General features: G+C 41.3%; 1 protein-coding gene across 12 annotated transcripts in view; it reads left to right on the plus strand.

The window, feature by feature from the left end:
- FBXL20 (F-box and leucine rich repeat protein 20) overlaps window positions 1–12521 on the plus strand; it is a 44047-nt gene that overhangs the window by 19559 nt on the left and 11967 nt on the right. For 10 of the 12 annotated variants that reach the window (XR_005933087.1, XR_005933088.1, XR_005933090.1 and 7 more), the window contains 6 exons: window positions 4911–4965; window positions 7309–7383; window positions 9845–9939; window positions 10404–10472; window positions 10667–10762; window positions 12059–12185. Coding sequence is in view for 7 of the 12 variants with exons in the window: in XM_030021996.2 (XP_029877856.1) it covers window positions 4911–4965; window positions 7309–7383; window positions 9845–9939; window positions 10404–10472; window positions 10667–10762; window positions 12059–12185 (517 nt within the window). In the remaining 5 variants the exon portion in view is untranslated. Of the gene's footprint in view, window positions 1–4910; window positions 4966–6676; window positions 7120–7308; window positions 7384–9844; window positions 9940–10403; window positions 10473–10666; window positions 10763–12058; window positions 12186–12521 lie in introns of those variants that run through there. The other 2 variants (XM_041125622.1, XM_030021992.2) reach the window with 2 other exon arrangements.

Consider the following 12521-nt stretch of genomic DNA (forward strand, 5'->3'; position numbering starts at 1 on the left):
GGTAATGGTGATGTTTGTCTGGCATTTCCCTGAGAGCAGGACTCTAAACAAAGCTGTCCTGCAGCATGTGGGTAGAGATCAGCTGATGGCTCACAAATCCTTGTCCCGATACTGCCATACCTGCTTCAGCTTTGTCTCCTGCCAGCTGAGTTTCTAGGAGCTTACATCTTTATACGTGAATATACCTTTACACAATTAAAAATGAGCCAAACCAGCAAAAAGCAGAGTTCCGTTCACCATCCTCCTTCCTTTGCTGCTCCCAGCAGCTCTTTGGGGAGCGTCTGGCTTGGTGACTCTGAACGGTGAATTTGTGGTCCATGTCGGCTCTGGCTGTAGTCATTTTCCCAGAAGGAGCATCATGTCCCTGTTTCCCTGTGCTGGCATTAATGATGCCCTGTTGAAAAGGTGCATTCATTCTTTGAGGGCTGCCTGCCAGTTGCTTTTTGTCCGCAAGCCAAACCCCAACCACAAGCCTGGATTTTCTGTGGCAGTGGTGGTCTCTGCTGGTTTCCTGAAGAAGGTTTACTCTCAGCGTGACATGGGGCTGCTAAACAGCTTATGCTTGGCAGGGTGAAGGGACCTGGGCTGCAGGAGTTTGTCTTTTCCTTATTGGTTCATGGGCAGGTCAAGCAGTTTTCAATTCTCTCCTGGTGTAAGCGGCTTTTACTCCGTGCCACCTCCTGTTGCCTGCTAGCCCATTTTCAGCACATCCAGTCACCAGCACTGGCTTTGCCATCTGACCTTCAAGCCCCATGTTGGTGTATTCCTTGGGATCTTGAGTTCTGCTTGGGACAAGGAAGCGACAGAGTGCGTGGGGGACCAGTGAGTTGGCAGTGAAGTTGTCGTTTCTCTCCTCCTGGCCAGCCCATTGGCATAAAATGAGTACGGAGCAAAATTTAACTTGAATAGTGAGTCACTGACATAAATTGGTGTTGATAATTTTAGAAGGCTGAAGGTCTAAGCTAGCTCACCTCAAAGCCCACAGCATCCAGGGATTTCATTAGAGTCTTGACCCTAATCTAATTAGAGTGGCAGTGGGAAAGTGAGGAGTCTTAGAAAACCCTGAGTGGATTAAGAGGTTGAAACCTGAAAAATGCTCTAACTGCAATGTGTTTTTGCTAAATTGTCCAGTGCCAAACTGTTCAGGCGAAGTCCTGAATATAGGGAGTTACTTTGCAGTGAAACAATTCAATCTGCCGTAATACCAGACTTGTTTTAATTCCATTTGGAATACTCAGTCTGTCTTCACCTATGATCACTGTTTGATGATAAAGTTATTGGTGTGGCTTATATTCTTACTGTCAACTCTGAAGAGTAAAAAGACCAATGTAAGAGTACAGCAGTCAACTGTGAGCAACACAGAAATCATGTGTGTTGGATGTGAGAATAAACATCCCAGCTATGTGCCTTTTGATCTATTAAGGCAGAATCAGGAAAACCATTATTCAAGTAGTACTGTTCAGCTTGCTGCTACTTACTCTTCTCTGCTCTCTTCCACCAGATAAATGGAATCTGACTGGGGCAGCAGGTATTTTCTAAGGGTTTGGTGCTTTGGGACAATTCCAGAGGGAATTGTCCCTCTATTACTGAGAGAGGGTCTGGAGCTGACTAGCTAAGTTGCATCCAAATTTCCTGTCAGCCCAGTATGTTTCCTCGTTGTCAAGTCCAGTTTTAATTGAGCCATAGGGTAACAGCAAGAATGCGTATTATTTCAAGTGAACATATAGATTACCTTTGCTTTATTTTATAATGTGCAGATCGCTGAAAAGAGACACAGCATTTATGACCCATGCTGTACTCCTGTGGGAAGATGATGACTGCTCAATCATGGCTTAGCCACATGGGCAGCTTGTTTGTGGGTTTTTGGGTTTGTTTGTTTTTTCTTTTTTAATGTTCCCCAGCAGCTCCTTGGAGAAGAAAAAACCCATCCTCAGGGCTGCATTAGAAAACTTAGCTTGGGTCATTGTGCCTGCAAGACTTTAACTGTGTTCCTGCTGATCTCTCCAGTTCATGTGAAGGGATGTAGTTTGAGCCAATTCTGAAATGACCAAAATGCGCAACAGAGTAGTGATTGCTGCTGAGAGTAATTTTTGCAGTCTGATTCTGCTGAGTCATTGGCCAATATTCTTGAACAAATGCAAGAGCAGCTCGGAAAACACTGAAAAATGCTCTTAAGCTTTTCAGGGCCAAAGTCTCTGAGTTAGACATGGGAACTCCTGGCAAAGCTCAACAATGTTAACCTCAGAGGTGAGAGGGGCAAGTGTTTTGCTGTGTTGACATCCCTTTTACTGTGTGGGTAGACTGGGAAGGGAGGAGCAGGAAGTAGAAAAGAATTTGGCCAAGACCTAATAGCCCTGATAGAGGGATGAGATGGTTATTAATAGCCTGGGATTTCCATGGAGAAAGCAATTTTAATGAAAATATAGAAAGCTTGACCTAACCACTGTTCCCATGGAGTTTGATATTTTTTTGCTCCTACAATGGGAATCTAGGGTAAAAGGAAGAATTTTCCCTAGCTTCTATCATTTCCTCAGGCTTTCCTTGTATTGTTGTACATTGACATTGTGCTAAATAAATCCTCAGTGCTCACATACATGCATGAATAAATGACATGTAATTCAAGGGAAAGACTTGTCTATAAGCAGTGAGTATGGAAATGCTGCTGAAATCCAGAAGTGGGTTCCCAAAACAGTGTAACAGTAAAGTGCGTGTTAGCTCTTTTCCAGCCCTTCTAACTGTGTATGTCTCAGCATGTCACTGCAAATTTTGTCTCGTGATGAGATGCGTAAGGAACAGATGAGAAGTATCTTGAACCAAACTCCTTGAATCTGTGAGTATCTTTGGGCAGTATAGAAACACAGGAGAGCATGTGGCTGTTTATTCTGCCATATCCTGACTTAACTGAACCTTTGACTGTTAAGCTACATGATACCTGTAAGCATCTGTGTTTTCATAATAGTCTGCATTCATCCTGTCAGTAACGTCCTTTTCCACCAACATTGATGTTTCTAAAGTGCTTTTTATAAACTTGCTGTTCCAGAAAGCTTGATTATGCGATTGTTGTATCATATTGTATCATCTGAACCTTGCTTGTGTCCTCTCCTAAAATTTGAAAATCCATGATTTGCTATGGGTATATAGCAATATACAAATATGTGGGGGTCTGTGAAGGTGTGTGGCACGCATTAATGTGCATACAAAACTTGGTGTCAGTAGCAAAAGCCTGGATAACCCCTCATAGTTTATCTCTAGGACAAAGTGCAGTTTATCAGTGATGCACACGATGTTTGTTCATTGTTCTCAGCACCTCTTCATCCAGCTTTATCAGCATCTGTGCTATTTATTGAAATGTGTCCCTTGTACTTATCTGGGGAGATGAGTACATCATACAGCTTTCTTGTTTTTATGTGAGAGTTTCAGTAGCCTGCTGGTACAGGGTGTTTGTTAAGTTTGTAAGTCACACAAAAAGAACATGCTGCCAGCAACATCTTCTCGTTTCTGAGTCTCTCCCAGCACAGGCAGGTCTGCTGAGAATATAGAAAAGCTTACATATGCCCCCCAAGCCCGCAGTATTGTGGAGAGATGACTCAAGTGTGGCAAGTATCCAAACGATTGTTAATCTGGGTATACACTGTTCTCTCTTGAGAAAGTCTGGAGATGTGGAGTTTTGTTTGTTCTCAGAATTTCTACTGGACAACCATACTTTATCTGACAAGAGTATTTTATAAAATAGTGTGCAGCATTGGAACAAAATTGCTTGCCCCATACCTTTAACACTTGCATCTGATAAAATTTGCCTTCCCTTTCTGGTGCAAGTTTAAAATATTAAAGCATATGTGCAGGTGTTTTCTTGTAGTCAAACACTTGTATTACCTTTGCAAAACACTTCATAATTTATAATTATGCTATCAAAGAGAACGAGACCTTACTGTCTTTCTGCTGTCCACTTGACCACCTCTGTTTTGTGGCATATGATTGTTTGAATACCTATAAACCATAAAATAACCATATTGATATATTGGTACAGATTTGGGAGCTTTAAATGGGCTTGGTACTTCCTGTATTCACAGATAGGGGTGTATATGCCCAAGATAAAAGCATGGATGTCTTAGCCCAGTATAGCATTGCAAAGTATTACTGTGTAATTCCTTTATCCCAGTAAATAGGACAGCAACACCAGGGTGTTGGCCTGAAGAACTTGGGTGTGCCCTGGCAGAGGAATGACATACCACAGAGGAGTGACCACATCAGCTTAATCCTAAATGTGTCTCTCCTAGACACTGTACTGACACAACTGAACAAATCATCTGGCTGTGCAAGTTGCTTTGCAGTGTTGCAGAGCAAAATACTCCTCCTACCTCTGTGTTAACAACACTTCATATTTAGCACAGCTGTGTGAAAAAGAACAAATAATCCATGCACCAAAATCAGGCTGTCGTGTTGCTTTGGTCTATTAACTGCTAATTATTACACTTCCCACTTTTGGAGAGCTGTTGCTAAAGGTGATGTTTTTATTGAACAGAGAGGCGCTGGGCACAGCGATGCTCCTGTGTCGAAAAGGAGCCAAAACAGCCCAGTGTGACTGTTTTGCCATATCCTGACTTAACTGAATGTTTGACTGTTAAGCTACACGATACCTGTAAGCATCTGTTTTGATAAATAATCATTCAGTTTACTGTCAGTAAATACTACAAGGTGTGAGATTAATATTTCACAGTGGCTCAGTATCTGTGTTTTGCTTTCATTTGTTAACTGCTAGGTCTGCGCTTCTTTTCACAGTTCAGCTTTCAACTGAATTACAAAGAAGTTTTGCTGTCTCCAGTCTTTTTTTTTTTTTTCTCCTTTGTTTTCCATGTTCTCTTTGTTTTAAATGTAGATAACCAATAAGGTATCTTTTATTTCTGTTACAGAATTTTCTCTTTCCTGGATGTGGTCACTCTGTGTCGTTGTGCTCAAGTTTCCAGGGTAAGAACCTTCTTCCTTGCTGGTGGATTTTACCAGTTGATTTGGATTTGGGTGACAATCCTCTCCCTCCAGCCTTCCCTAGCATGTCAAACTGGGAGGATTTGTACCAGGGAGCTTTGTGCAACTCAACTATTGTTATTTAGTGTCCTGTATTAACGCTGCAATACCAGAAACTTCTGATGGCACTAGTGAAGGGGGACTCAAAACTTGAATACCATTTTGCTGGTATCCCAGGCCCTGAGCAGGTTACAAAGGGGAGGTGGCTGACTTTTTGCCCAAGAACTCTCCAGTCAGCCTGGGTTTGTAAAGGAGACCTGCACTGATGAAAATACCAAACTTGGATGAGTCTAAAATGGCATCTTGTGGTTTTTGGTGGAGATATAGAAATTTTGATTCATAAATATGCTGCATGGTCAATGAAGGTTTACTTTCCTACTTGGATATATTTGAAGTAAGCATGGAAGAAAAATGAGTGTCTTGTTTTGTTTAGGGTTGTTTTTTTCCTGAAGTAGCTCATAGTTGTGTGAGCTTCAGCTAATGAAATCCATCTTGCATTATTCGCTTGGGAAGATTCCTCTGACTGCAGGTCCAGTTATCTAGAGCTACCAGATTTGTTCAGATACTTTATCCTGCCAGTATCTAATAAGACACACAGAGGAAGCATCACCACAACAAGATTGGAAAGTCGGTTACAGGGGAAGGTGTTTATAGTGGTGTGTTCACCATACTGGCAGAGCTGGCGCTCAGTGACACATGTACAAAACTGATCAATCTTGGGTTCAAACTTGAACCAGAGCTTGTTTAATTATTCAGAGTACCTAAGAATAAAAAAAGACTATGCTTAAACATTTTTAATTGCATTTAAAAATATCCTGTGTGATGCCTAGGCATTACAGTTATCATCCCATGTTCTCTGAATAACACAGGTCTTCTAGTGAAAGATCTTCCAGCTGAAATTCACTGTTCCAGCAGAACAATGTTGACCAAAATGGGCTGTCAAAGATACTTGCCGATGTCAAGGTGTACTCCCATTTTTTGTCACTTGTTCCTGCTTACACAGTCCACAGGGCATCAGAGAACATATTGTGAAGGACTGAAGTATCTGCACAGAGCTACAGAAAGGCTGTGTGTAATGTTCCCTACATCACACATTAAAATACGCTGTGTTATAACTTGCATCCCCTGATGCGTTTCTTTTCCACTGGACCTATTACTTTTCTCATGGCAATAACTAGACCTCAAAACAAATATCAGCAATAAGACTTAAAATGCAGAAAATCAGTTAATACTTACAGTTCTGTTGGCTGTTCTAAGTCTATACGTGGCTTGCACAAGAACTAGTATATTGTGATGGAGATGTAGTTTAAAAACGTGCCTATATATATGCACTCTTTCATAATGATGGACTCATGGTTATTAAGAGATCTAGTTGTTTACTTTGATTATATAATTAAAACTTTAAGTATAGTACTGTGTTGACAACCTTTTTGATTCATTAAGGGCAGAATTATTAACTTTCAGTTCCTGGTTCTCATTTGTAGCATGAACCCTATGAGGTTGGTTTGTTTGTTTAAAAAAAACAAACCAAATGCATAAGTCAGAGGTAGTAAACACTGTCACCCTGGCAGTGGTGCATAGTTCTCAGGTAAGAGCTGGATGCTTTATCTGGACAGCTTACAAAGCTTTGAATTTCTCCATCTGTGGGACACAGCACCCCATGCACCTAGCTGTGGAACTGCCTTGAACACCTCTTTCTGCTGGAGGCAAGAGAGAAGGTGCGCAAGATGACAGCCTCGTCCATCGCTTACGGGATCTCACCGCCTAGTCCGCCATCCCAGCACCACCGAGTCCTCATGCCCTCAGAGTAGCTTCGCTTCTCTTGTCAGTGTAGATGCCAGTTGTAGGGTCACCTTTGGGACTCGCCCGTGTCCTGGTATCCTTCATCTTCGTGTTGGTCCTGCTAGCATCCCCTAAAGGCATTGGTTTAGCTGGCGATGCTGCAGAGGGGATTAGATTCCAGCCAGGACTGGGAAGATGCCCGCATTCCGCCGCTGTCTCCTGTCCCGGGCTCAGCATCTACACCTCCCGTGGGAGCAGAAGTGGCCGGGGCACCGCGGGCTTGCCTGTTTTGGGGACTTGCGAAGAGTGTGCCATGTAGGCGAGGGGACTCTGTCCGAGCAAGTGATTCTGGTAACTCCACAGTTTTCCTTGTTGGCTGTAATTACTTGTTGCTTTTGCATCTGAGACAGAATGTTGTTTATAAAAGGAGCAAACTGTAACTAGGTCCCCACTGGCATTTTTTTTCATATTAACAACACATTTACATTTTTTCCCCCGATAAAGGCATGGAATGTTCTGGCCCTGGATGGCAGTAACTGGCAGCGAATTGACCTGTTTGATTTCCAGAGGGATATTGAGGTATAATTAAGTGACATACAAACCCATTTTTCTTGTTAAAATGTAATTACAGCCTAGAATGGATTAATACTCCCAGTGTAACCCTTTTTACCTTCCCTGGAGATAGAAATCATTAATTTCAGTTCTTCTTAGCTTCAGGGAGTCTTTAAAGTCTTGGCAATCCATTCAGCTTTTGAAAATGGACAGAATTATATATCTGTATCAAGACTTAAAGGTAGCAATAGAAGGAAAGTATTTTTGTGTGTGTTCTGAAAACAGAAATAAGTAGAATAGGTATGTTCTTGTGGAACACTACTGCTTCTGTACAGCAGAATTTAGGCTACTTTTCCTTGCACTCAGAGAAACATTAGTGTAGCACTGACTTGTCAGTGAATGTCTTTTGAAACATGGCCTGCAATATGTCTATCCTTTCCTGTCTATCTTTAATATAAAAAATTGAAATGTAAGTGAAGGTGATTCAGGGGAATGAGGTCAAAATTGTTCTGAAAAGATGCAGCTTTGGAAATGCTTCACTGTAGCTGTTCTAAATCTGTTAGATGTGGACTACTTGGCACTCATAGCAATGGATGCCGCTGTTATGCTGTTCTTAAAGCTAAAATTGCATTAATCAGGAAAAGGGATGAGGAAAAAAAAAACCACCACCCTTAAGTTTCTTATCAGAATGTTATATCCTCTTCAAAACATGTTGGAGGAGGGAGATAGGGAGTATATCATTTTAACTCGTTATAGGCAGAGGCGTAAAGCACATGATGACTGAAGGTTCACACCTTGTGGAAACTGGTTGGAAATAAACACATTACTTGTGGAGGAAAGAGTTAAAATAATCTCTTTCTGCCAGCTGTGTATCTAAGCAGCTGAGGTGCACCGATAAAGGAACAGGCCTCTGATACTGTGACTTCTGTGCGCTTGCAGGGGTCTAAGTGGCCTGAGACTTCTTGAAGGAAGTAAATGGTGTGATTTTTGTTCTTCAAAATAAATACTTTATCTCTTAACATGCCTTGAAAGTTCTGGACCCATATAATTATTTACTTTCATAGAGGTAGAGCAAAGTTATCAGTGGTGCCTGGTCTATGGAGGTAGCAGGAAACGTGGACAGAGCATCTCAGCCTTGCTGCTGTCGTTGGTCTGTGTAGGAGGGAGGGAGGCAGGAGTGCTGCAAATACAAACTAGGTTTTTCTCATTCTTGAGTGGTTTTTCCATGGTTTTAATGTCTCTCTGTTCTCTAACACCACTCTATACATCAAACACATGTTCTTGCATAAGCATGGACTTCCCCTTTTAAAACAAAGTGCTTGAATATGTTGTACCTAACCTAAAAGTACCTGCTAGATTTTCTGATGTCCTAAATGTTGTTTGCTTTAAGGAATGTAAATCCATCAGTTGATGTAAATTCCATATATTATATAAACATGTTTGAATCCTCTAATTCAAGCATATGAATTCATAGGCTTGCTAGAGGAATTGCAAAAACACGGGGATTGTTTCAGATTCTCCGGCCCTTCTACACGGACGTGCAGGTCGAGCTTCAGTCCTCTGGCAGCCTTCAGCCAGGGCAGCACTTCGGCAGTGCACTGCGGCTATAGAGCTGCTCCCGTAGCCCCTGAAAGCAAGCGGCCAGATGTCACCAGAAGCTCACGCAGAGATCTAGTTAAGCTGGTGTCCCTTTTCTGATTGTGGTATTACATTGTACCGAGCCTGATGCTTGATATTTCTTTTGGACTGGAAAAAGATTATAGAAGAATATCTTCATCATTATGGAGGCCTTAAATGCCAACTAGTACTTGGAAGAACCAAGCAATATTCCTGTTCTGTGATGAACAGCCACGTAGACTATAGTAGAAGGGAAGGTTTTTTGAACTTCTGGACACTGATATAAATATTCTCTCAATGGTTTTTGCACTTCATTCACAGTGAGAAATAGCTGGGTAAATGCTAGCTTGTAGTGGGGTCTTTGGAGGCTTCCATTGATTACAAATTTGAAATTTAAAAAAGCATTTTTCTAGAGCTCTTGAACACAAATGTTTGAATCCCTTTTTCTGTCAGAATAAAACTCATGGGCTGATTCTGCCTCATCTCTATTTTGAACAGAAATTTAAGTATATCCATTTATAGTACATTGACTGTACTTTTTTGTAAATCTTACTGCCCATGTTGTAGCAATGGCATTGCTTCTTTCACCTTTCTTGGTCGTCTGTATCGATGTCCAGGAGCTCTGAACTGGAGGAAATTCCTCAGTCATTAGCCTGAGCGGCTTTAGGTAATTGTTCCTTGTCTCTCCATCTTCAGAAGCTGAATACTTCTCCCTCTCCCTGCCTTAGATTATTATCATGGCATTTTTGTTTTCTTAGCACAGTTTTACCTAGAATAACAAACTGTTGTTAATCTGCAAAATTTTGAATTCAACTTCTTGAATCATCAGGTGACTTTCGGATTTTAATGTAGTCCTTTCTGTCTCCGACAGGGCCGCGTAGTTGAGAATATTTCTAAAAGATGTGGGGGCTTCTTGCGGAAGTTAAGCCTGCGTGGCTGTCAAGGAGTGGGAGACAATGCATTAAGGTAGTGGTATGGCTTCTTTCTGCTCTTAAACGTGACGTTAAGAATTATTCTGTTTCTACAACCACAGAGGATTGGAATAATTTATGAACACTTTGGAATGGAGATCTTTAGCCTGTGTGTCTAACTTAAAACATCAAGAGCAGTAACATATAAGCCTTTTTAACTTATCATTTTTTAACTTCACACAGTAGCCATTTTTCTCAATTCTCATTAAAATAGTGCCAGCTGCTGCTATAGGCTAAGTAGTAATTGGCACTGAATTACAAGCTTCTGCCTTCAGGCTGGGAATTCCCAAGGCAAGATATGGGGCAACATAAATTATTTATTTTATTTATTTACTTCTTTATTTTGTTTGAGACAATTTTACAAAATTGTATCTGATGTTACAGTTAAAACAAACACTGTAAAACATCTGGAAGGCTATTGCCTGGAAAATACTGTGTTTTCCCTTTCCTTTAATAAAGGACATTTGCACAGAACTGCAGAAATATTGAAGTATTGAACCTAAATGGCTGTACCAAGATCACAGATGCGTGAGTAAAATTCTTTTCTCTGTTTGCCCTGTCATCCCCTTTTCTGTGTGCACCATGTTACATTCTCCATCCCTTATTTTTTAAGGGAAGGCCAGGCTTGTGCATGTGGTAGATAACACAATGTATGTCATGTGTAATGTATATGACTCGGAATAAATCTGTTGCATGAGTGTGTCTTGTATGCTCTCTTTCAGTACATGTACCAGCCTCAGTAAGTTCTGCTCTAAACTCAGGCACCTTGATTTGGCTTCCTGCACTTCCATAACCAACCTGTCTCTGAAAGCACTGAGGTAGGAGTCAACAACATTGACTTTTGCCGATTGATTCCAGATAGTGTGACCCACCATTGCCCCATGTGTCTCATGTGCCTTGGAGGAGACTGACGTGGGCTGAGGTGTAACTGTGACTAGAATTCAGGCATTCCCCAGCAGAGCTCAACATTCACATGTTGTGCCTCCTAGTTTGCCGAGACAGAGGAGGAGGACTCAGTAAAAGCTGCCCTCGACCTTGTTTGTATCTGTCCTGATGGTTATTAGCAGTAGAAGAAGAATAATAGTCTATTAAAGTCTTGGAGGAGGCATTTTGGGGGAGACAAAAGTCTTAGTTTGCCTTTTTAAAATACTTGTTTACTAACAGTCAACTTCTTCACTGTAAGTGTACCATTGTGTACTTAGCAATTGTTTACATAGCTAGAAGGTGAACACCAGCATGTGACTATTTGTCTTTTTAAACTGCTTAGGAGACATATAACTGCTTAAATCTGCTAAATGGAATTGCCAAGTAATCTAGAAAAGGAAGGGACAGACAGACATTGGTGGGAAGATATTGGGACAGAGAACGAGGCAAAAAAAACACTAAAGGTAACAATAGAGGCCAAGCTATTAAAAGAAAAAAAAAAAAAAAGTTATATACCAGTGGAATAAAAGAAAATACAGGAAAGCTGTATCATGGGGAAAAAAGTTCTGGAGGGTGAATCTAGACACCAGAAGAAAACACTGATTTGAAAGAATAAATGAATGATTAAATTATTTTTGTAGCTACATTAAAATACTTTGAGCCTGGTTTTTCCTTCCCTTGAGGGTCTTCATCCTTGTCTCTAATTTCACATGGTCAAATTTGTACTCCAGCTATCTTAAATATATGGTAGCACGTATATCTCTTCCTAATTACACTTAAGTGTTACTCCTATTGGCAAATGCAAAGTTACACCTGGAAAGTTAGAAGCAGCATGGCAGAAATCGACCCTATTTTTCGCTTTCCTTGAGGGTGGTTTGGTTGTGTTCAGATCCAGAAAGCCCACAGTGTCTGTCCTTGTATAGGAACTGGGAGGTGTCCAAAATGGGATAAATGAGCAGTCTTTTACCCTACTAATACTCTGCTTTAGAGCTCCTGATACTGCCTCTGGAGAGCTCTTCACACCTGGAGATTGTTTGACAAAAGTGTTCCCCGTGGGTGTGTGGGGTGCGGGTGTACATCTGTACTCACGTGGGTTCCAGAAATGGGAATTTCCTAGATTCTGGCTTGAAGCAGGATTTCTTTCCAAAACAAAACCAAGTTGCCACACACTTCTCCTTTCACCTCCAAAGTGAGGGATGCCCACTGCTGGAACAGCTGAATATCTCCTGGTGCGACCAAGTGACTAAGGATGGCATCCAGGCTCTGGTGAGAGGCTGTGGTGGACTCAAAGCCCTGTTTCTGAAAGGCTGCACGCAGGTACGGCTCTATGGAGAGTGCTCAAATTGAATAATAACAGCTGGCTTATTTCTGCTGTAACTGAAAGTATAGGGATAAAGTATTGTGGATTTTTCTATTTCCAGAAATGTTAAGTTACTGAAATTACTCACAATCTGTCTGTTGGAGATTAACTGCTTTTACTGAAATTCTTTAATAGCTTTGAGCTCAGCATGAATAGTGGGACAGTGAACAAATTGCATATCTAGCTGTAGAATCATTCTTCTTTTTTCCCGTCGGGAACACATTGCGCAAACTTTTTTAAAGAGGAGATAACTTTGTTATTCATGGCTAGACCCATCCGTTTCTGAAGGCTCA

The sequence above is a fragment of the Aquila chrysaetos genome, chromosome 8 (assembly GCF_900496995.4).
Source record: "Aquila chrysaetos chrysaetos chromosome 8, bAquChr1.4, whole genome shotgun sequence".
NCBI lineage: Eukaryota > Metazoa > Chordata > Aves > Accipitriformes > Accipitridae > Aquila > Aquila chrysaetos.